Source organism: Manacus candei, unplaced genomic scaffold (assembly GCF_025592945.1).
Source record: "Manacus candei isolate 608988 ecotype Guabito, Panama unplaced genomic scaffold, ASM2559294v1 h1tg000081l, whole genome shotgun sequence".
NCBI classification, from domain to species: Eukaryota; Metazoa; Chordata; class Aves; order Passeriformes; family Pipridae; genus Manacus; species Manacus candei.
The window spans coordinates 4,335,349-4,360,294 of record NW_026138129.1 but is presented as its reverse complement, the minus strand read 5'-3'; the positions used below and the strand labels follow the sequence as shown (position 1 = coordinate 4,360,294).

General features: G+C 37.9%; 1 protein-coding gene across 4 annotated transcripts in view; it reads right to left on the bottom strand.

Annotated features, from left to right (window-relative positions):
* The window catches only part of PRKN (parkin RBR E3 ubiquitin protein ligase), a 706,049-nt gene that overhangs the window by 4,403 nt on the left and 676,700 nt on the right, over positions 1-24,946 (bottom strand). For all 4 annotated transcript variants that reach the window (XM_051811267.1, XM_051811264.1, XM_051811266.1 and 1 more), the window contains exons 10-11: positions 12,060-12,146; positions 1,218-1,335 (exon numbers count right to left, since the gene is read on the bottom strand). In XM_051811267.1, coding sequence (XP_051667227.1) covers positions 1,218-1,335; positions 12,060-12,146 — 205 coding nt within the window. The remainder of the gene's footprint in view (positions 1-1,217; positions 1,336-12,059; positions 12,147-24,946) is intronic.

Below are 24,946 nucleotides of genomic sequence, written 5' to 3'. Positions count from 1 at the left end.
CCAGCATAAGAGAAAATAAAGGTCCTACCACTCCTTCAACCTGACCAGAAGGTTTCTTTTCATTTGGCTGTACACACAAACTGTTAAATATTATCATCTCTCTATTTCTAATGCAGTTAAAACTTCTGTTTCCAGCCTGTTTTACAAGTCTGCAAATAAGATTTTTGACCAAGCCCTCTGTTATCTCTTGTCTGCTGCCCACCTTGCTCTCTACATGATGCCAAACCTTGTCTCGCCTTCCCACTCTTGAATTCTTGGTTTTTTTCCCTTCTGTTTCTTGTGCTTGAAAGTGTCTCCCACTTTCTATCTGCCAACTGCTTTCTTTTCTTTCATCAAACCCCAGATTTCAGGATTTTGTCCTATTTCTTCCTCAGTAATACTTCTGCAGTATCACTGCTTGAAGTGTTCTCTTCTTGCAGTTCACAGTGTCTTATTTGGTGTTTTCAGTGTTCCATGTGAATAAGTGATGTCACAAAACTGAGAAGCATCCTCTAAATACTTCTATAATATTTAGGCAATAAATTTAATATATTTTTATTAATTAATTAATATAAATACCATTAAATCTTGGAATAGCATTAACGCATAATGTATAGCCTATTTACCATCCCCTGTTCCCCATTTTAACCATCCCAGTGCCAGCAGATTACTTTGCTTCCTACACAGTAAACATCGATTAGTGCAAACTGTCAGGATTCATGTTGTTTCCTTTAATTTGCACTTCTACTATGGGCATGTTACTGGGTTGAGATAAATCTCATCTAAATTCAGCCATATATTGTGTAGACATCTACAGCAGGACTCATTCTCCACATCCCACTTTTAGGTGTGATTCTTCTGTCCTACATTAGACATATGTTCTGCTTCATTGTGATATGTTTTACCCTACAATGTCTATTTTTCCCAGTGACAATAGTAAATCTAGACAACTAGCTGGATATCCAGTCATATGAATGCTACATCCAGTGCCTCATTTTCCCTCCCTACAAAACAGCCAGGCATTTTGTGAGGCTTGATTGGTGGTTTTAGTACTAAGTGATTTAGAGTTAATGTTTTCAAGATAATTTAGATAAAGTGACAGAGGCAATTATTCAAGCTCTGTGTGCTCTCCCTATCTTGGAATAATACTATGAATATGTACGCATGCACATTTATACATTTATTTGGTAAAATGAATTTTAAAAGACAGTTAAATACAAGATATATAATAAATTTACCATTTTTTTCTACTGGAATATTGCAGTTGGGGCATGGCTTGGTTGTCTTCTTGATTGTGTCTCTAGATGCTTCTTCCCATCGAGCTTGCATGGCTGCATGTTCATCAACTACATACCCCTGCAAAGAGAGAGCAAAATCACGTGTGGGCACAATCTTGAAAGGCTGCACTGGGACATGATGTCTACACTGAAGTGAGAACCATTCACCTGCAAGAAACAGACAGGCCAGGTAGGCTGGACTTTGTGAGAGATGCAGAAGTTCTGCTTCAAAATGCAGACTGTTTTCTCCCAGTGTGCACAACACATGTATTGAGTTAGATCCTGAACTGCAGGATGATGGGGGTAGCAGCAGCAGTGGAAGCATGTGCCTTCCTGGAGATTATTCCTAAATCCAGCAGCAGCACAGGCTGTGTCCTCCCTGCTGCTCCCTGCCCTGAGTGGCAGGCAAAGCCCCAGCAGGAGGACATGGGGGCATCAGCCATGCTGCAAAGGCACAAAGACAGGTAAAGCAAAAGGCAAGGCAAAGCAGCAGTCAGGTGAATCCAGCTGAGACATGACATGTCAGACACCGTAGGCTTGATTCTGCTTCAGGGATTAAAGCCCGTCCAAGAAAACAAAAACCACCAAGGCAATGCAACACTTGATAATGCATAATGGTGGGGTGCCTGGAAGGAAACTGTTTTTCATAATAAAGCATACGCCTTTGTGTCAGAGGTCTGGGTTTCATTCCAACATAAATCTATGTAAATTTAGGAGGCACGAAGAAGGAACACAAAAATTTTAGAGAAAAAGTAAAAAAAAACACCCGTGAGCAATGAAAGCTATCAGCTCCCCAGACAGAATTACATAGATGAAAAAAGTCATGAAGAGTGTAAAAGGGGCTCCTGTGTTTGTCCTATTTATGACCGGGACAAAATTACATAATCTACACAAGTGGCCTATTTGGCAGTTTCCTACCTAAAATGATGGTACAAGGACAAAAGAGATGGCAGTGCCTTGAGTAATTTCTATCACAAAAGGTTGGCAACTATGTGAGTAGTAGATGTAAATAATGTATGTAGGTTCCAGCCTTGAAACTCTGCTCTCTCCATTCGTAACGTGAGTTTTTTCAAGCATGTGGGAAAATGGTCATTTTAAACTCTTTAATTTCTAACAATTTCTGTAACTTCTTTCTGTATACCTTCAAAATACTTGTAGTCTGTCATGTGGATCTAAATATTAATTTAAATGGATAATTTTTTAATATATTTATTTTGAGTAAGACTAAAAAAAGGAAATTGGCTCAACTTTTAAAAATGCAACACAACCATAACTCCTCTTGATTTCTTGTCATCTACTATTGATAAAACCTGTAAGTTGTTACAGTGTCAGTGAGTAAGACCTAGATTTTAATCTTGCCTGAAGTGACCTGAGTTAAAATGGAATAAAAAAGAGCAGCATCTGCAGAAATTTGTTTCCAACTCATCTGGTGGCCATTGCAATATGCATTTAAAAACAAAACAAAACACAAAACAAACAAAAAAAAAACCCCACAAGCTTCTTTTAATCAGGAAACCTCAAGATTGTGTATTTGGTATTATCTATTTTATTTTACTACCTATATCAGTCTCCTCAACCCATGAACCCCTTTTGTTGCTTCTCACTTACTTCTCTCTATTTTGCCAATCTTTTTGATGTAGAGGTGACAAAAGTGTACAAAGTGACTTTTACTTTTGGCTCTCTGCTTCTGGAAAGGGAACTCGGCCCTGCACCCTGCTGGATTATTCAGCAATTCGGCAGAAAGATGACCTCTATACAACAGCACATAAGTAAGTTCTGGGGAATAGAAAAAGCTGCTCAGGCTAACAGCAAAGAACATAATCTAGTATTGATTTTGCAACACCTTGATCTTAAGGAAGGATGACTTTAGCAAGCAATCTGAGCTAGCTCAGAGAGGCCTGAACAGAAGGTGGGGAAAAAAGGAAATGCTTGACCTGGGCCTCAGTTTGCCCAGTGACAGAAACAAGATGGTACTAATTTAATCTCATTTTCATGGGAATTCATTACTTAACATCCACGCAGATGATTCAAGATGAAAATCACTATAGCAGTGATAAAACCCTGCTATTCTTTTCAGAATAGCCAAATGGGAAGACCAGAGTATTTTTAATTTTTGTAGTCAGCTCAGAAGAGCTTCACAGTGGCTCTATTTTCTGAAATAGTCAAAATCCAGCGTTTTAATACTTGCAAACATATTTTTTCTTGTCTTGTGTTTGTTGTGACCTAATAGCAAATGACACTGAGGCAAAATTTCACATATCAAATTGCTCATTTCATTTGAATAAACATCTTTAATCTCAGTTCTGAAAAAAAAATACAAACTTGGGAGTGCTTAAAGAAAAGAAACAACTTCTAACCACATATATGCAGTTCACCAAGAAAGAACAAATTGCTGAAAACAGCAGAGTGAATTAACATTTTAATATTTTCCATTGTGAAAATTCTAGCATGAACTAGCTGCAGCAGCATGATATTTTCAGCCCATTAGAGTTGAAACATTCCTCTTCTACCCAGTCTTGCCGATTGCTAACTTAAAGACTTCTTGCTGCAGGAAGCAAATACAGAGAAATGGCACAGTGATGGAATCCCTCTGATTCAGTAAGGAAATCATACCATCCAGATCTATGAGCCTCCAGTGTTCATGTGCTTTATGTGCTCCACATACAATGGTGGCAAGCACTCATTTTTCCCTCAAACAATAGAAAAAAGGTGTATGGCAATTCTTTATTATCTATTTTATTATCTATTTATTATCTATCTTTCGTGTCTATTTAAATCATACTCTGCTAGTCCTAAACTAGCAAACTTAATTTCCTTTGCAATGACCTAGGTAATAGAGCAGGTCTGTCAAGCAGAGGTGTCTCTCACTTTCCTTGTTTTGCCTGGTCTTGGGTAGGAAGTTCAGAGATGCTCCAGGTGTGCATCACATCAGTTTGCTGAGGACAGGAGACCTTGATCGCTTCTGTTGCTGATGCAACACAATATGCTCTAATTCTCCAACTACTACAAAATATTTGTCCCAGCCCTACTGAAAAGCTACTAGATTTCATCCATGCCACTTTATGAATAATTTTTTTGATTCTCAACTGTGCTGCACATTATGACCAGTAATGAATACTCACAAATAAGAGGAAGCTACAGTAAGAACTGTTGCAAGCATTATTCGACATCCCCTCTGCAATATTCCCTTAGTGAGATGGGAGGAAAAGTCTGTCTTGTTATCTCTGGGTAAGAAGGATGTAGATTTACTTCTGTTTCTATGCTGAGTCTTTTGGAAAAACTAACAGGGATAAAGAGACCACAGAGACTGCTGAGGACCATACAGCAATACAACAACATGGAAAAGGAAAGCTTTTTATGCACTTAATTCATATCGTGCAGTACTGGAAAAAGATCTACAGGGACAGAAAGCATCTTGAAATAGAAATAAAGTGTCCTTCTTAAAGCAGCATCTCATTCAGGTTATAGAGCACACACCAGCCTTTCAGTAGAACTACATAAAAGAAATGAACTATGTGTTCTCAGACAGCAACTAAGCAGTACCATCTAAGTTAAAAAAATTCATGGCAAAATTTCTACTTAAAAATACTGGAAGCATTAGATACATAACGTTAAATTCTGACATCCACCAAATTATATGCTGTCTTATGTTAGTATGCTTCTTTTATGATCATGCTTATTTTACCCACTATAGACAACATCTGAAGACTGAAGACCCTTGATTCAGAATAGAATATGAAGCTGTTAACCTTATGTTTTGCTTTGCTTTAGTGAGTGTAATTTCTGCACTCCCGCTTGTTTGCTCTTGGGGCTTCATTCCTTTCTGATAAGAGAAGAAAGCTGGTCATGCATAACTTTAAAAAAAATGCATCCTAGTGCAGCTTTCTTTAAAACAGAAATAAATTTGCTTTGGATCAGAAATGCTTGATTTAAAGCTAATTTTACTTGCAAAAATAAGCTTTTTATTTAATTTAATAGAAATATGTAAAATTATGACTTTATGTGAAATACAGATTTTTAAAAAGGTTTAGATGTCTCAAAACAGAAAGTATTACTCATTTTCTAACTTGAATGTGAGAAAAGCTATGTATACTTGAAAGCATTTGAAAGGAAGACAAAGAATAATTCATTGTACACAAAGCAATGTTCAACCCACCATAATATTTAGGTTAACAGAGCCCACTAGAGGTAGAGCTGTAAGCAAAACCAGCCTTATCAGTTGAAGCTGTATCTACAAGGGGTGGTGACAGTTCAACTTAAATTTGTTTTGTCTTCTTAGCTTCTTCAGGGCTGTTTCATGAACATGATCACATGAGTTAACATCCTGCTATGTTTACTGGTGTCTTCAGTTGTGGGGATAAAAATAGCAGATGTCTAGGGCAATAGATAGGTTAGAGGGATTTTGGAAGAAAATGCATTATTTGAGTCATTTAAGAGTCAAAATCTCACAAAGAGAGGCGTTGAAAGCTATGGGAGTAGTGCTCTAATTTAGAGAGATTTAGGATAATCAAAACACTAAAATATGGCTATGGATAAGGACCGGAAAAGATATTAATTTCATAAGAATATGTTTCATGCACAGGAAAAATAGAGGTGTCAGTATAGCGGTGATCCAGTTAAATCCACATAAAGCAGCTTTGTGTGAACCAATTTGTCTAGTGTGCCTAGGGAATTCTGCTATAAAAAAAAAAGTGCTGCTTTGTGACGAACTAGTTAAAATCGAATTGATATAACAGGATATTATGTCAGATACAGGATGAAAGAGACTTTCACTAAATAATATCAGAGTGCTCTGGTTTGGTGACACTGCACATCAAGGCTCTCACCGCATGTTGGGGTCATTCATATAATGAATTAAATTCAGGTAGATGGTGAATATTGAATTTACACTGCTCAAAAGGAGAAAATCTAATCTAATACAGGTCATTCTTATATAACTCTTTTCCATGAGTGGAATAAAGAATGTGCCTTCTCCAGTAAGTGGCAACACAGCTGAAAATGACTGTCAGCTTAACCTCATAAACAAAAGCAGTCTGTCACATCTTTTTTGCTTTATTGCTGCTGCCCAAAATAAGAAAGCTAAAATTCTCTTTATATAGTTCCCATCTATTTTTCAAAAGACAGAAAGTAAAAAACTATTCTCAGATTTCCTCTGGTGCATATTTATAACAGAGAGATTAATTTTACAGGATGTTTCTTGGTTATAGTTATTTTTCTTGCTCCTTTAATTAGGCACCTGTGGGTTGAGATGTCCTGAGCATGACATTGTGAACATACCAGCAATTAAAACCCTAAGCCTCAGTTTCTTTTTAATTTGTTTTAGATACTTAGAATTCAAGCTAGGTGTGCCATTTTTTGTACAACCATGCTTTATTTAACTTTTAAAATTTACCTGACAGAAAAAAAAATCAATGGCCTAATAATAGATGTTCCACATTTCCTACTGTGACTCAGGACCCATTGAAAGATATTGTATATGGTGAACCTCTTCAGTATCTTTTTCTTTCACTAAAATGCAGTGAAATAATTCATGTTTTTTGTGGTTAGCTTTTACTATTCATCACTTAGATTATCATTAGCCACTTAGAGACCAGGCTTCAAACCCTACAAGCTTGCTGGAAATCTACAGCATAAGAGGTTAGAAACTGTTGTTCCATGATGGAAAGGGAAGCCTGGCAAGTAATGCCTGTACATTTTATACCACCTACTGTCAACTCCAAGACCTGCACACAGGAGGCAATGGGAGGATAAGATGGGCTGGAGGCTCACCTGCAGCCCAAGTGAGCTGGAAGCTTTTCCAGGAGCTACATCAAAACAGACTTCAGCAGGGTGCCATGTGACGTGACAGGTTTTCCTGGATGTGTGCATGCACATGGATGTGCCATGTTGCACCTGTGCAACAAAAAACATTTCTGGGAAGTGATCAAATGTGTGTGCTTCGGAGCCAATTGTTTGCCTGAGATATCATGCCCGTGTTGGTTTGAGCCCAGAAACTCTGGTTAGGGGTGCAGCCAAGGAGCCCAGGAAGCATGTGCTGATGAGTAGGATCAGGTTTGCCCTGACTCAGCTGAGGCACTGACTGCACTGCATTTGGTTAGATCTGTGGGTTCCCGGGCTGACAGGGGCTCTGGATAAGCTTTATACTGCCAGTTGCAGAACAGCAAAGCTACTGTCTGGATCCTACATTAGCTACCTGAGGACTGTGATGGCTCGGTAACAAAAAACCAAACAGTCGAAGTTTGATTTGATGTTGGTGGCTTTGGGGACAGGCTTTGGGATTTGGGTGACCAAGGCCTCTAGCTTATGGCTACACCCAGGACAGGCAGTGTCCCACAGGTTAAGAGTGGAGTTGAAGTGAAGTTTTACAGCAGTAGCTACAAACTTACACTGAAAGAGATGAATGGCTTTGAACCCATAGCTTTGTGGCTCAATAAAAATCCTGGTAAAGGATTCACTATGCCAGCCCATCCCAGACTGGATGTTTTATCTAGGCTTGGGTTTACAGCTGTTGTTGGCCTAGCAGTAATAGTGGAGTTTGTTCAAATGAGATTAACTAGATTTATGTCCGGGTTTCCTACAAAGACTGCTAGACCGGGTTTATGGAATAAGACATAAGATATTCTTTTAGGTTCAAGCCTTTGAATGCAGGTTATAGGAGGGATTTGTGTACAGCTGTAACTAGAGAAATATATCATGATGTTTAATTTATTCTCTTTACTAAATTCACAGCAAATTCTGAAAAAGCAAAGTTGCTAAAAAGCTCTTACCTTTTTACAATTACACACTCACTGACTTGGTAGGACAATGTAATCAGCTGCTTCTTGGAGAAAGTTTGTCCACAGAACCGTTTCCAAAACAGTTCTTTTTATAACACATTTCACCCAGTTTGTGTCACTTTTCCCCCCCCAAATATTTCTGACTCATTGCCCCATATTCTATTAACTTATTTATATATGCACCACTTTTACACCAGAGTCATTGGTATTGCTATTACAGTTTACATTGCAGGTGTCTTATCAACATGCCCAGCACCAAAATCATCCTGGAAGCTACTCTGAAAAAGTTCAAATCTGATATGTGGTCACCTTTTATTGTCCAGGTGCTAGGGAGCAAGAAGGTGCATGGCGTATCCTTGTACAAAGAAAACCAACTAGAAAGATTTTGCTCTATGAAAGCTAATTTTAAGGTGGGGACTTACAGAGGAAGCTGGTTTATGAGTAGATTCCCCATCAGCATAGATTGTCTATGTGTGAGGTTAAAAGGGGCCAGGAAGCCTGGTTATGTCACGTACATAGCAGGGACTATGTAGTTATTTCTAAACCTAAATATGGCTGGAGTCACCTTTACTGTGTCATTGATTCCACCATGCACACTGTGCCTTTTAATTAATCCAATATGATTCCTTCTGACATCCCAAAGTTCAAACAGCTCCAAGAGGCTGCAATGGTTTTAAAACAAAGCTTCTCAAATGAAGTTGCCACAGCTAAATTTTATTTTCGCTGAAATAATGTAACTTACATACTAAGATGGGAAATCATCAGCAATATCTGTGCACAGATCTGGTCTGATACACCAGTAGGTGTATGATACAAGGTCGTGACACACCAGCAGTTAAAGCTGAGCTGCTCTCTGCATGCCAGCTGCCGAGTTTGCCTCTTCTACCCCACGCAGCAAACAATGCCCTTTAGCTTCCCACCATTATATGGTTCCAAATCCTTTATTTTGACTAGCTTTTCGAAGCACCACATGCGGCACCTGCTTTGTCCCTCCCATACCCTGCAGCTGCAGTTGCCCTCTTCCTCCTGCCAACTGACTCCATTCCCCTTTCCCTACTGTTCTCCCCCACTTCACAGTCTCTCCAGATCCATTCCCCTCTCTTGACCTCAGGCTTCCTCTTCACTCTTTCTCATATCTGCCCAAGCACAGGCCCATTTCACCACCACCATTTATGTTTCCTGGACCCTCATAGCTGCGCCATGATGACACTGCCTCCAGCTCCCCACATACCTGCCCAGCCAGTCATGGGCCACCTGTGGATGCACCACCCACCATTTTGGCCCATCTCTGTCCTCAGGCACTGCCCTGACAGACCATACATGGAGAGTATTTCCCCGAGACTGATCACGTATCCTGCACCTATACTGGAGAGGAAAAGTTTAGTTGCAGTGTGTCTGGTTAATCCTTAAATCTGACTGGTAGGGGTTGTGGCAATAAACAAAAGTTATAAAATAAATTATATGGATCCAGATGGGAGTCAAACTGCATGAGCTAGAGACAACCCTGGAAGTGTATTATTCCTACCTTGAAACAGATGATGGTCACAAATAAAAAAAATCCTGCTCACTGCTTCAGCAAGCAGCACAATAACAGCAAGTTAGGTCTGACACACAGACTTACACACCTAGCATGAAAAGGCCAAACAGAACAGACAGCCTGAAAGCAGAGGTGGATAAACATTTACATTAATCTCAGTGAGAGAGATGGAAACTGTCCCACATGCACTGCACTCCATATGCCCCACGAATGGTTTGTATGCACTGTATGGAGGGGCTGTGGGCAGGGGAGCTCTGTAGTGATGCTGTTTGGGTGAAACCAGCATCTCACCAGTACCTGGGCTTGCCCTCTATCGGTTACCTCTCGCTTTGCTCGCCTGGCTAAGGAAAGGGAGGGAAAACAGTGGCACAGCGGCACAGCACCACCTCGTGGAGAAGTTTAATTAGTGCAGCTCTCTTAGTTTCTTGCGGGGAAAATTGAAGGCCGACCTGTCAATTAACTTCAGCTTAAGTTGGAGCCTAAATCAATTTTGCATAGTCTGTGGTTTTGTCTATACAGGGGAACCGATCTGCACAGATGCAAGAGTTATTCTGGTACTATCGTTTAGCTATTCTGAAACAGCTCTTCGAGAGTACAGGAAATTTTTCAGGAAGATCAAAAATGTTCACATTCACTGGAACCGCAAAAGTAGTCAACATTCCTAAGTTAACAGGTCTAATTGGATGCAATTCATGTGCTGAGAGAATGGATCAGATGGACGAAGTTCTCCCATTGTTACAAGGAAAAGCTAGGGCAATATTAAAATATTTAAAATAAACCACTGCTTCTTATGGTATTCTGATTTTTCCTGGCACACCTTTATCTCTGCCCTAGAACACAGGAATTATATGAACTCTAACTTTCACAGAGCCAACGTTGTTGAACTCATTTGTAACATGCCATGTCAACTTTTGGTACTCTAGGCAAAACTCTAGGCATAAATAACTTAATGAATATAGGGCTCACAGTTCATGTTGAGATGTATTCAAGTTCTAGCTAAATTTAATTAAGGTAAGACACTGAGTCAGTCTCCTACTTTACTAGGCTATTGGATGCTTTAAGTGTCTCTTAATTTCTCTGTTGAAGTTGCTTTGTTTTTCTATAAATGTGAATGGTAACTGGAAGACTGCTCTAAGGTTTCTGCAAATAAAATTAAACTGTTCTTCATAGAGGACAGTTAAGCTGAAAATCTTGTATATATATGGCTTCAAAGAAAGGGGTTGCACAAATTCATGGGAAAAAAATTGCTGATAGCTGCTAAAGATAAAAATTACTAGAGGCTGACAAAGTAGATGGATTTTTGGGTCTCATACAGTACACGTTTCAGTGCAACAGAGGTAGATACCCTCTCTGACTACTAGGGTACAGGCTGTTTAATTCTGTCTCAGCCAGTGCTAATTTCTTCCATAAATTAGAAGAGCTTCACTAAGAAAGAGAAGAATCTTTACACAGGTAGTGTAATGTCTAGTGCAATGTCTGCAAAGTATGGCATATGAACCATCTCCAGGTAGCATATGGCAAAGCTTCCCAGTAGAACTTCAGCTCCCTCCCAGTCTCTATGTTCAAACAGTGAGAGTCCCCAAAAGCTAGCCTCAAACAGAGCCTACCTGCAGGCACTGACAGGAGCTTGGTATGCCTCACCGAGAGCTGGCTGGATGCAGGTCTTCATCAGCACCTGCCCACAATTATCTATCTGCCACACTCGACTCTGTGGGGACCCAGGGTTTGAGTTCCCCCTTAGCATCAAACATGCCAAGACATCTGAATACCAGTTTTCTGCTTCCTAGGAGTGCACCCTGGGCATCAAGCTGTGAGATATTTACGGGATGCCCTTCCTGTTTTCCTGTTCTTTCTCTCTCTTTTTTTTTTTTTTTTAATATTGGAAAGACTGTGGTTTATGTGATTTATTTATTTTAAAGGAAACTTGAATCTCAACTGTAGAGAAATACCCGGAGAGAAATACTATTTCCTGTCCAGGTCTATAGCTACAATAGCTACAAAATTATAGAGCAGCATAGAATAATTATCATCTAGCAGCTTCCAGCCTAGACAATCCATTTTTTATTTCTTTAAACTAAAACATAAATTATCAACAGCATTTTTTGCATAGGCTGTATAAAAGTCTTGTTATTCAGTCCAAACTCACATGATTTCCTGACTGGTGCACTGAAAATAAGCTGAAAGGCAGCAAGACTACAGAAAGCCTTTCAAAAGTGTTCACATTGAATAGAGGCAACCCTAAAAAAACCCATTGGGAAGGCCTTTTCTTTATCAACGGATGGCAGAGCCCTGTGTGTTTCTGACAGAACTCAGCTACTCTATCAATCAAAGCGACTGAAATCCACTGCAGAGCCAATTCGGTAACTCTGATGGCTGGAGTAATTCAGCATGAACATAATTGCTTTTACTTAGGATTTTAATTAGCACCCATTTGACAAAGGTCACTCTAGCTGGGCCAGGGATAATGATCAGGAATTGTGAGAGCCCTACCTTCTGGGCCACAGCTCCCTGTGGGTTGAGGAGAGAGTCGCATTCCCCTTCATGGTATTCTTCTTTACATTCACGGCAGAACACAAACTGGGAAACAAACCAAAGTGCACCAGTCATAAAAACATGCTAGGGATAAAGACAGCAGGTTACAATCATGAAGAGTCATATAGCAGATGATCCCTTGCCCTTCTCATCCCATTAAATTCCCATAATCCTACTAATTTTGCATCTTATTATACACTCTGATCATTAACACAACAATTTTGCTGTTATTATTATACATTTCATTGGTGAAGTAACATAAATGCCATTATTAAAAATGAGATTTTGCTATATGGTTCATTTAGGGACATAAAGTCATACTAGGTACTTATGGCTGTGTTTCTGCTGCAGTGAAATCTGTTTATACAAGAAGGTTGATGGCTGAAACAAGCAGTTCTGCTTTATAGGGTTTGCTAACAGAAATAGTCTATTCATTGTTCTGAATAAAATGCATTCTCCATGGAAAACTATTGCTGACTTTACTAGGGGGTGACCATCTTATAAAGGCCATATTCTAGGAAATTATATCCTTGCCATAGACTTTTATAGAATGGTTAAAAAAATGTATAGAAAGGACACAATGATAGGTTACTTAACATAGGGTTTACCTCTAGACCCCTATTGCATTTCTGGCAATGGTTCTGGTTTCATCTTTCTTAAATAACATTCTTAAATAACGTTCTTTACCTAAGGTTTCATTGAAAAGTAATGTCTTTTGCAGATGAGTGAAACAATTGTCCCTACTTCAGTCTGAGCTGCCTCTGCCACCTACAGTGGTTCATATTTACCAAGTGTAATGCCTTTTCTTTAAACTCTAAAATGAAGATATCTGTCTTGACATGTGTCAAAATCTTCAAGCCATCAATGCTACATTAAATTCTGTGTCCTTGCAGGTAAGGGGAAAAGTCAATAATATAAAATGGGTCTCTCTTATGCTGTTTTAAAGATGTGCTGTCTAGATGCAACTCCAAACTCTGAAAGATCTCTCAGCAGGAAGACATTCTGACTGGCATTATAAGCAAGACTGATAAAACAGCCTTGATTTTTACATACAGAGCTACATTCACATGTACTGAATAAAGGATATCAGGAGGACATGACACTAGAACATTTATCTGCCACAAATTCCAGCTTTTGCAATTTCACTTTGAACTCTTTCGAGCTGTATTTTCACTTTCCTAAGAAGCACTGAAAATCATATTTCATTGTCATGCTAAAGAAACTGCACTTTATAAAAAGAAGTATTGTTCAAGTCCAAAAGGATTGATCCTGTTATTCAGAAAGTCAGAGAAATTTGCAGCGGAGGAGTGCAGTGAGTGTTGTAACTTCCACAGATATCAAACCTAATCATCTGTTTGCTTTTTTGTCACTTCTCTCCACTATTCTGTCAATGATCTAAAATGTTTTGTTTTACTTCAGCCAACACTGATTTGTTAATTCACTCGTGGTTAGCAAACAGCTTCACAATGGAGGCACTTTTTTGCAATATATGTTGTATGAGAGGCTGCATTACTGTAATAGAGCATCATTTAAATACAACGATGATTTGCAGTGCATTAGTGGTCAAAAAATTCAGGCATGTTAAGCACTGCACAAACACACATAGAGAGGTACTCTGCCTGGACACTTAAGATCTTAAAGACTTGTTATTCCTTAACATTTAATGTTATGCCTAGGTTTACCTGTATTTCCTACCGTGTATCCTATTCTCTTTTTCCTTTGTGACTTTTCCTCCTTACAAACACATCTGACTGACAACATTTGTTTGATAGGGTTTTGTATACATTTGTATTATCACTGTGTTTATCACACAATGCCTCAGCTTGCTTTCCTCACTCCAATCTCTCTCACAAGTGCAATTTTAAACTCTTCATAAACATCGAAAACAGAAAAATAACGAAGAAAGAAAAAAACAAAACCCAGGGCATATATTTTGCAAAGACATTCAGGCTGCTTCACAATTTAGTTTGAGGCATCGCTGTTTATTATAATAATGAAATTCATAAATTCATGCAGTGCTATTTAAGATGTGAAATGCACTTTCTTATTAGAGAGTCCACATTTTATACTTACCTTTGAAATAAATTATCCTCAGGACCAATGTTACCAATGTTTTCCCCACAGGCTTGCTGGAAATATGCATGATTGTATAACTGGGCCTTTCACTAACAATTGTATATCCTGCAAGTAAGTCTATGAGTGAGCCTGCCACATCCTTGTAATGAAACAAAGCCTGAATTTTTTGTAAGACAGGATACTCTTTTCACATCTTATTAGATAATGGATGAGATGTAAAATCAGTTCTGTGGCAAAAGAACACCCTGGAGGCTGATCGGTTTGTCAGAATAAATAGGCATCTCCCAACAGAAATGCATTAAGTACACCCTTTTTATGGCAAAGCATGCATCATAAAGAAAAGGCATGTCACTTAAAACAAAGAGCAATTTGTGATAGTTTTATTTTTTTTTTACATTCAGACATGAAAAATATAATACATTTTCAGTAACAAAATACAGCAACTGCAAAAATGCTGTCAGTTAGCTTGTATTTTGTGGCTTCATTAATATTAATACTGTTATTTTGCCCTTGGAAAGGAAAGGATTTGAGTTGTTCAGTCAGGATTTAATACTTTTGCATAAATTTAATATTAATAAGTGTTTAAAGTTACTATAAGTAGCATAATTACTAATAATAGTCACACTTTCTTTTCCTTCTTGTGCCAAAAAAAGACTGGCAGATTGCTGTGATAATATAAACAGTACATAAACTTTCTATGTCTTTGTGTATTTAGCACTTACTGTTGTTACCCTTGAAAGATTCTTCACTTGGAAAACAACCAACACAAAGAATAAATCCCAAAGGTTCAAACCTACCCTCTAGGTTTATGCATTAAAAAGAGGATTAGCAGGGAAATCCCCAAAGCACTTAAGGGATTTAGGCACTGGAAATTAATATAACCTGTGTGTGGGCTATTACAGGCTTTTGAATATCTGTAAAAATGTATGAGATAGACCCAAGCAGAAATCCTAAATCCAAGTGACCTCACAATAGGAGGTATTAAAAACCTCAACAGGGATTCAGATCTTGTTTTAAAAATCCTCCTATCATTATGATTATTCAAACAAAAGGTAAAATCAGACCAAACTCTGGTCAGTTCTATGGAATTCAAGCCCCATAGATGACATCTGTAGTGCTGCTGAATAAAAACTAGGGTGGTAAAACCAAGCTGCAGTCTCAGTTATAACTGACTGGCCAATTTATAGTGTTCTAAGTTTGAAAGTGGGAGCAGAATGTAGCTCTGTTTTTTTTTTTGGATGAAAGAAAAATGAGTTTTTCACTTCCATGCTATGCTGGTCGGTTTTTTGGAAATAACATTTTGCCATTTCTTTTTTCACAACATTTCAAAGAACTGCTTTCCCTTGGATTAAGCACCACAGCTCGCATTCTCTCCCTTGCCTACTGCAAATGCCTTTTCTTTGATCTCTGATAATATCTCCCTATACTGCTTATAAAATATTACTGTTAAAATTATCTTTCTTCCAACTTCAAAAAAATACTCCCATTCCTTACAAAAAGCTTCAAGCTTGAGCTCCCTACTGTTATTTTAAAGTTACTTCTCAACTGAGATATTCCTTTTCTTTTTCAACCTTACCTCCTCCCATGTGTCTATACAGCAGAATGCAGGCAAGGTTGCAGCAAGGTAGTCATAGACAGTGTTTAATCGGCAGCACTGTAGGTGCACTGCTAGGGACTTCTGTATAAGCCCAAGTACATACCCAGATTTCTTACTAGCCTTCTGCAATCCCTGTCAAAATGTGAATGGTCATGTCTTCACTACCATAATTATCACTATTAGTTGTACTGAAGACAGCCTATGGTTTGGCCAAAGTGTGTCTTCCAAAACAAATATTCACGTTTAGATTAAAGATATCAGGCGAGGAAAGATGCACACATACCTCTAGTACAGTACTTTAATGGCCCTTCAAAATCACTTTAAAAAATTTTACCTAATGTCTACTTTGACCCTTTCTAGTTTCAGCTTCCAGTCACTGCTTTCTGCTTTCCATTTCTCTGCTAAAATACAGAATCTTTCAGTACCCCATACTTTCTTCCTGTGAAGGTACTTATGTACTGTAATCAAGATACCTCTGAATCTTGTTTAACCTAAACAGAGAAACTCTTAAATTTCTCACTGGTTAAGCCATTCCTCCTCCCTCGCTCCTCCAGGCCCAAATCATATTCATGGCACTTTTTTGTGGATTGTCTTGTTTTCTGTCATTAATTATATTTGACTAATCTTTGTATCATTTCTGTGCTGAATCAGCAAAGTTTTTTTATTTACTTCTGAATCACTGTCGAGCATTGAATTTGACAGGTTTGCTGACAGTCCCTGTTAAATGCTGCTAGCAATACCCTGCTATGCATTGATTCTTCACAGAAAACACTACTTTCTGTGATCTGCCAGTTCTTAATACTCATGGTCAAAGCACAGTGAGGCATCCATACTGCATCATTTGACAGTGATCAGACAATGCTACTGCTCAAACCATAACCACATCAGTTGGAGCCCACCCCCCTAAAGCCTTCTATTGATATATTATGGTGATTTGCTTAGTAGAATATTCTATAGTTTGAAGTCTTACAAAAAATGAAATTGATTTTGTGCAATCAATTTTTCTTATCAGACCTGCAATCTCATTATAGAATAAAATCAGTTTCTTTTGTTATGACCTGTTGTCACTGAGAATATATTGACTAGCAATCTTATAAAAATTGCTTTGTCTTCTCTGTTCTTCCACCTTTTTTGATCATCCCTCATTCAGTGGTGGCTGTCTGGACCCTTCACTACTGATGGGAATCATGAAAATTAAAGCTACTGAATGCAGGCAGGATCAACATCTCCATCAGTACTGGAGCAAAACTAGTATGCAAGAAATGCAAAGGTTCCTCAAAATCATAACTATATGAACAAATAAAACCAACACAGATCTCCTCACCTTTAATTTAAAATGGAGAACTTACAAGTTTTATCTTACTTCTCAGGAAAACAAGTACTTCAAGAAATCAACCTTCAGTGCATCTACTCTCTTTTCTAAAATCAAGTTCAAAACCAAACCAAAAGGGTACTACATTATAATTCATGCTAAGGCTGAAACAAACCACAGCTGACAAGTGTTAATTCTATTCTTTATTGAGCTGCCAGAAAATGTACATTAAGTGCTCTTATAAAGTAAAAGGCTATAGTATATTCTAAAGAGAATCTCAGGGAAACCATGTATAATGTAAGATACATATGTAACTAAATAAACTTACTTTTATGTCTTCAAAACCAGTTTGGTTATATATTATGCATCAAAGCAAAATAAGTAGCATTCTAAGATACTTGCACAACTTTGATCACCACAGCATCAGAACATCTTGGAACTGTAAGAAAATCTCTTTCATTGTACTCCAGCGAAGCAGCAGAATACTACTATTACTGTTTTAGTGATTGAAGACTAATTTGTAGAAAATCTTGGCCACAAATCTCTAAAATTTGAGGATCTTAATTCAGTTGATATGGCTATCCAAATACCACTGAGGATCTACACCAAAAATAGTTGTCCAAGATCACATAGCCACACATAAAGGAGAAGATTTCCAGTTTTTAGACATTGGACTCTCCATTAGTCATCTCAGATCATTCCTCTAAAGAAAGGTCAAAACTTGCCTAATAGAGAAAATCAGTAAAGTATTTTTTTTTTGTAAATGAAAATATAATGGAGGAATGTAAATAAGCATTCACCAATAACACAGAATCTCCTATGAGTTGTAACCATCAAATGTTTATATGGTATATTGCAAATGTAGAGCTGCTTGGTTTTTATCAGACTAGCAGGACTTTTTCAACCAGATTTTTTTTTTAATCTGAAGAATGTTTTATTAAATAGTAACAGAAACAAAACACTGGATAGGTAAAAAATTAATTATCTTCACTGGACAACACGATCATCCAGTCAAAAAAACCCCTTGAAAATGTAAAATATTATAAGGCATCAAGTTTCAATTATAAATGAGCTTTTGTAGTTAAATTATAGGCTGCTGATTGGAGTGAAGATTTATATTGAAAAGATAAGCATGCCTTACAGGAAATCAAGGCAATCAGGAAGTGATGTGTACAATGACCCAAAGTCATCTCTCTAAACTGTTTCCATTTAGAAAAATACAGCTTCCAAATGTGCTTTCCAAAGTACAAATTATAGTGTTATAGTGAATGATAAGTACCTATAGAATTTTTTATTTTTCTTTTAGAAAAGCCCCCAGACCGCACATTTCACAGGAAAAGATTTTACCATATAGTCTGGGTTTTGATTAAGAGAGCAGTTGGATTCTTGGCTAGATTTCAGACGTTCTTAAACACAGACTAAGCATTTTTTACTTTGAAGCTATGAACTTTGTTACTTATTTCCATCCAAAGTCAATGAAAACCAACCCTCTCTGCCTCCCTGAAGGTCACAGTTCTTGTTATGCTACTGCTGTGAAGCCCACATCTTGGGTATTGGGTTGACTTTGCCTCTGGCATTTCGTCATATCCAGCACCAAGTGCGAGACCATCATCCACACACCCTGTCTTTTGGTATTTCTTGTCCTTACAGCTAGAAATATTAAAAGCAGAATATTTACCACCTGCAGTTGATATGTTTACTTAGGATTTGTGGCTTTGCCAATTGCCACTTACAGAAAAACCTGCAAATACTACAATGAAGATAAATGCCAGAGTAGAAAAAGCATCCATTTTTAATGACACTAGTACTTGCAGAGCAATTTTGGTCTTTTTTCTTATAATAAAGTACACACATTTACTATGCATATTTCAGCTAAAATCAAACTTTTGTGAGAAGCATGACAATCTGTCAAAACATGGTGTCAAAAATATAGCTGCATTCTGTGTGCAGCTTTTTCAATCTAAGGGCAATTTGCCATCAATACTATAAAGAGGCAATTTTCTATAAACATTAAAAGCTTTAAGTGTAGGACTGCATCAAGATTTCAATGTTTTCTTTTGGAATCTGAAAGTGAAAGTCTCCTTCCTGACTTTTGGAAAACAACCCAGGGGCTCATTCCCTAAGATCTAGATAATGGCATTTACATCTGAAGCCTCTTCTGTGAATGCTGGCAATCTTGTGTCTGCAGCCAAATATACTGTCCTGAGCTTGCCTTATATCAGGTGGCATTAACCTAAAAGATGTATTTGTAAAACACACAGCATAAGATCAGAGAACCTGTCCCAGACCTCCCCAAATCTCATGTACTGATTTTATGTGGATTGGCAATCCAGTCAGCCTTCCAGCTTTCCAACCTCCTTCTGAATTGCCTTGCAGTCCAAGTGCTGCAAGGGATAGAACAGAAGAAAGAAGCAGAGTGGGACCCAGGTACTTCTCTCAGATGAAGTGACTTCAGGCCTCTGTGAGGGAAGAGATAATGCTCTTTAGAGATTCCTCTACCCAATACCCATGCGTAGAGATTCCTCTACACATAAGGGTATTGCACAATCTTGTTCTCAGCATGTTGGCTGGGATGTAAGACTTATTAGCCCATTCCAGACAATAAGAAGTAAAAGCCTATAAAGCATAGTTAATAACAACATTATGTCGTATACTGAAAGTATGAAAACCTTATGTTATTGGTATGTATATGTAAGAGAGTCGTGTCTTGTTATCACTGAAGAAATCTACCTGATAGCTGACTACCCAAGCAAACAGGAGTTCAAACACTGCAAAATTTTAAAAGCAAACCATGGTTTTGGTTGTCAAAACAGGCATAAATGGCCCTGGCAGAGTTGCACAGCTTTAACTAGAAGCAGAACAATATTGTGCCCTGAAGCATCAGGAAGGCATGTCCAGATTGATGCCAACCAAGCTACCTCTGGAAAAGGAAGCCAAACAAGCTTAAACAAATTAGGCAGCTGCCTACAGCAGCAGGCTGCTAAACCCTGCAAGACATTCATGTCCCTCTTCCTTACCTCACCTGTGCCAGAGTTGCGGACAGCAAGCAGAGGGAGCAAGGCTTCTAGCTTGTCATGCTGCAGGGACTATGACAAGACCTTAGATGTTAAACATTGCTACTTTGAGGAGCTCTCTCTAACCCCAGAAACAGCTGCTGCCACAGACTCTGACCCCTCCTTCAGGACCAGCTGTCACAGTCACTCATCTTCCTCTGCTCTTAATTCCTTCGTACCCACTTCTCCTCTTTACCTTCTACACAACAGTAGTCTAGACCCTTTCCCTTCTTCAAGTGGCAAAACTGCATTTTACTTGCAGCTTACGCTGCAGCTTTCAGGTAGCCCTGCTGTAAGTCTTACAGCCATATCAAAAATCTGTAGCTAATGCAGCTGTAGTGGTTTTGGGACCTGGGCTACTGTCTCTGCATGGCGCTGTATTATGCTGAGTAGATGTTTCAGCACCACTTGGAGCTAACTTAGGGATGCAGAAATACAGAGATTCCTTACTTCATTTTGCAGTACAGACATGACAAAGAAATTTAATTAAGTATTAGGCTCTTGTTGGCACCACTGGAGAGAAAAAACCAATTGTGTATTGACTTAAATCTGTTCCCATTTAAGTAACTTTAGTAAGTGGTACAGACACCTTATCACATCTATCTAGTGTATAATGTTTAGCAATTTCATGCCTGGATGAATAATAAAATGCAAAGTGGATGCAGGTTAATGCAAGATTTCTACAAATAATTTCCATAATAAATTATAAAGTATTTATCTGAGGAAACATTAGGAAAAAACCCAATATCATTGCCACCTTATAATTTAATCGAATGTCTTAGAAACCAGATGCAAAGGATAAGGAGACTAGTAACTTATGAATATGAGGAACTATTTTAAAGCAAAGATGTAAAATGTAACTAAACCATGATTTTTAAAAGACTTTTTGTAATCTAGTGCCTGTAATTCTCTGTTCTGAGTACTCCACAAAAGAATGCAGCATTCCACTTACAACTGATAAAAACGAAAAAAAAAAGAAAAAGAGAAACTAACTCTAAATATGTAATATATAGGCATGAAATAAAGCATAAACTATGTGTCCTTCCTGCTTATGGTGGTAGAAATCCAGTGGAACAATACTGTACTTACTCCAGAGCAGAAAAATTCAGAGTATGAGTTACTCTGTAAAGAAAATAAAGCTAGAGTGGATATTGTCACCACTAAAATAGATATTAAGACATAATAAAGTTTACATGGAAGAAAACATTATTTTTAAGGAACTAGGATGCAAAGAGGGAACATGATAGTTATCTTAAGATGCTTTTAGAAAGTGTGAGACAAAGCATTTTATAACAAGTATAACAAAGTACATCTTGAAAATATTTTTCCTGCATCATTTAACAATTTTGATGTCAAAAGTTGAGGGTTTTTTGCAACAAAGTGGTTGAATGCTACAGTAAAATACCAGTTCTCACAGGCTTGAAAAAGACATTTGGTTGCTGAATGCATATAGCAGTTCACAAGGAACGTCATGAGGAATGAATTTTGCTGCCTGTGGCTTTCGCTCCTGCTCTAGCAGCTTTGCAGTTCAATTAATATGCCCTTAAACAGTACAACAAACTTATTTCCATATGATAATACTGCTGCTATGCATGCATGCCCTGGGCATTTGAGCATCTAGCTGCACATTTATAAGTGCAAACAGACCTGAAAATATGATGGGTTCATTAACATGGTTCTTGAAATGAACTACTGAACATGCAGCCTGGGAAGCTGATGAGAGCTAAGCAAGTACGCAGTGCTTAATTCACAATGAATTGCAATAGAAACCAGGACACTCCCTTCACTGAATGCTTTTTAAAATATCCCTAACAGAACTGAGGCACCCCACGTACAAACTCTTATTCTGTGCCATTCAGACCGTGTTCCTGTAACCATGTGTGAGACGCACATATTTTGTTCATCTTCTCGTTGCTGGAATTTATGTGCATTAAAAAAAAGCTCCCCCAGCAATATTGAAAACTTCCCGAAGATGGCAGCAGTGACACAAGAATCGACACAAGCTGGCTTTGCTAACCTTTTGCAATTGAAAAAGATTCTAAAAAAATCATAGTTAACAGCTAAGATCCAGTCCAGGGTTACTAACAGCTGATACATGCAAAACCAGTCCTGACAAGACAGTCACACAAAGAAGAAATGGTATTCAGATGCACCGAAACACATAAAAAGGAGCAAAGGGCACTCCTTGTTTCAAGGACATTGCATCTTACTTCTCTTGGATCTAGTAACAACTGAAGCACTGTAAAAAGACTATCTTTCTAAATATGATCATTAAGCAAACAAAATAGGATAAATAATGTATCTTGGATAAATACAGTGCTGTTTTAAGTGTTTTATTGGGTTCATGCTATCCCCTATTTGTAGCACTTGCTTTTCAGAACTGTAAACACACATCTAGTTTATGTGCTAGGGAGAGCACAAAATAATGAACAGATTTCTGTAAGTCTCTCTGTTCTCAGGAAATGCCTAGCTTCTGCACAAGGGTCCAGTGAGCGTGCCTTTCCTCTTAGTGACCCAATTAAGCAAGGCATTAGGATATTTCTCTGAGAGCAATTGTTTTTTGGAGAGGTTGTTTTGGTTGGTTCGTAGGGTTTTTGTTTTTGTTTTTGGTTTTTTTTTTTTTTTTTTGAGGGGGGAGGGCAAAGAATGATCTTAAACCGTTATTCTGCTTCCAATTGATGTTTGCCTTACAAAGAAGTAAATCCTTTAAAATTAGGGCATAACTAATCTACAATCATCAAATCCAATCCATACTCTTTCCAAAGACCAGCACCGTTCAGTTCAATGGCTGCTTGGTTCAAATTCCGAGTGTGAATAGTACCTTACTGGAAATAACAAATCAAACCTAAACAACACCCCCCTGCATTAGGATGATTCTAATTAGAGGTGTTTCTAAGCCTGAGTATTGACACTGAACAACACTGAGAAACTTTGGACAAATTTCAAAAACAGATGAAAACTTGGTGTTAAGCATCAGTCTAAAATTAGATGTAGCCAGACCCTGGAATTAAATCAACTCCAAGCTCTGAAGGAGTAGATCTGCAATTCCAAGTAATCTGGAAGAGGAATAAACTAAAATAAAAATTATTTAGAAGTGAGAAATTGCAATAATCTTTAAAACCTTCATATTTGGTTCTGAGTCATCATTTTTGCAAAATGTTCTACAAACACTGCTGGAGAAAGCATTGGAATAACAGTGAAAATAGCACACTTTATCATACAAGGAAAAAAAAGCAGATGCTTTCTGAAAAACACGTCTGATCAAAAATCCAAGACTAGTTGTGTGGTTTCAAGTAATTTTCTTTTGAAACAAGAATTTTTTTTAAATTTACAGGGTTTGGGCTAGTTGTATTCACAGTGTTTATACCAAGTCAATATGACTTCTTATCTGACCTTTCAAACTAATTCTTTTTTGGTTTGTTGACCCTAGTCATTTTCTGTAAAGTAATTATAAAAACTACCAAAAAATGATCCCTGAAGTCTAACTCAGAATATTACCTGGTTTACAGGAAATGCAAACAATTTGGCACTTGTCTCGGCACCTTTTTTATGAACCACACACTAAACATTTTATCAAAAAAAACTATTTTCGGATTCCGAATACATATACATGTGTATAAAATCAACAAATATTGTCCTGTCACTCTGATGGGTAGCAAGATCCCTGTCTACAAAAAATATGCTCGATAAATATTTCATGTTTATCAAGATAATTTTACAACTCAGCATTTTTCTTACTTTCCTTTGGATTTCTGACAGATATACAAATCATTCAACATGCACTACATTTCTCTAGTTACCTGGGAGACAACATAGCAGGGCATAAGCAATCTTGAAGTTTTCTGGAATGCATTGATGACAATCCCTTGTCACAAGTGATGGAGGAGCCAACAAGGGGACATAGTCTGCTGTATCTAATACTTCCATCAAGGAAGAACTGGTTGCATATGTGAAGACTAGAGGCAGCCTAGGTTGCAACAACCCTGAATTGATGGAGTTTGAGATCTTGAGAGGAGGGTACAAGGCAAAAATAAGGACCATAAATCTGGACTTCAGGAGAACATACTTTGGCCTGTCTAGAGTAAGAAAGACTTGACCTTGCTGAAGAAGGATCAAGTTAGGGAATATTTAAACAAACTGGACATACCAAGTCTATAGGCCCTGGTGGGATCACCAATGAGTGCCGAGGGAACTGGTCAGCATCATTACAAGGACATTTTTGATTACTTTTGAGTGGTCCTAGCAACTACGGGACGACAAAAAAAACCCAATGTGACTTCTGTCTTCAAGAGAGAAATAAAGATGATCCAGAGAACTACAGGCTAGTCAGCCTCAGCTTGGTCATGTGGGAAGCTGATGCAGCAATTAATCCTGGAAACCATTTCCAGGCATATTAAAAGCATGAAGGTGATTGGGAGTAGTCAGCACAGATATATGAATACAAAATCCTCCTGGGCTCCCCCCCCACTACTCTTCCAATGCATTCCATCTAAATTCACTTTTTCTTTCCATTTGTCTAGCTACATTTACATCTTGACCCTCCTCATTGCATTTCTGAAACAAAATTCAAGCTACTCACTATCTTTCTTTTTTCATTTTTCCCCCCATGCCTTTAAAAACCTTTTGTCTTAAAAAAAAGTGGTTGAAAATTCTCTTCTTTTTTTGCTCCCTCTCTCAATATTTTCCTTTTCTTAATACCTGGAAGCATTACCCTTCTCACATTGCTCCTGAAGATAGGAAAACAACATAATAACAATAGAATTACTGTTAGAACTTAATAAAAGCAATAATATCAGTATAACAATGC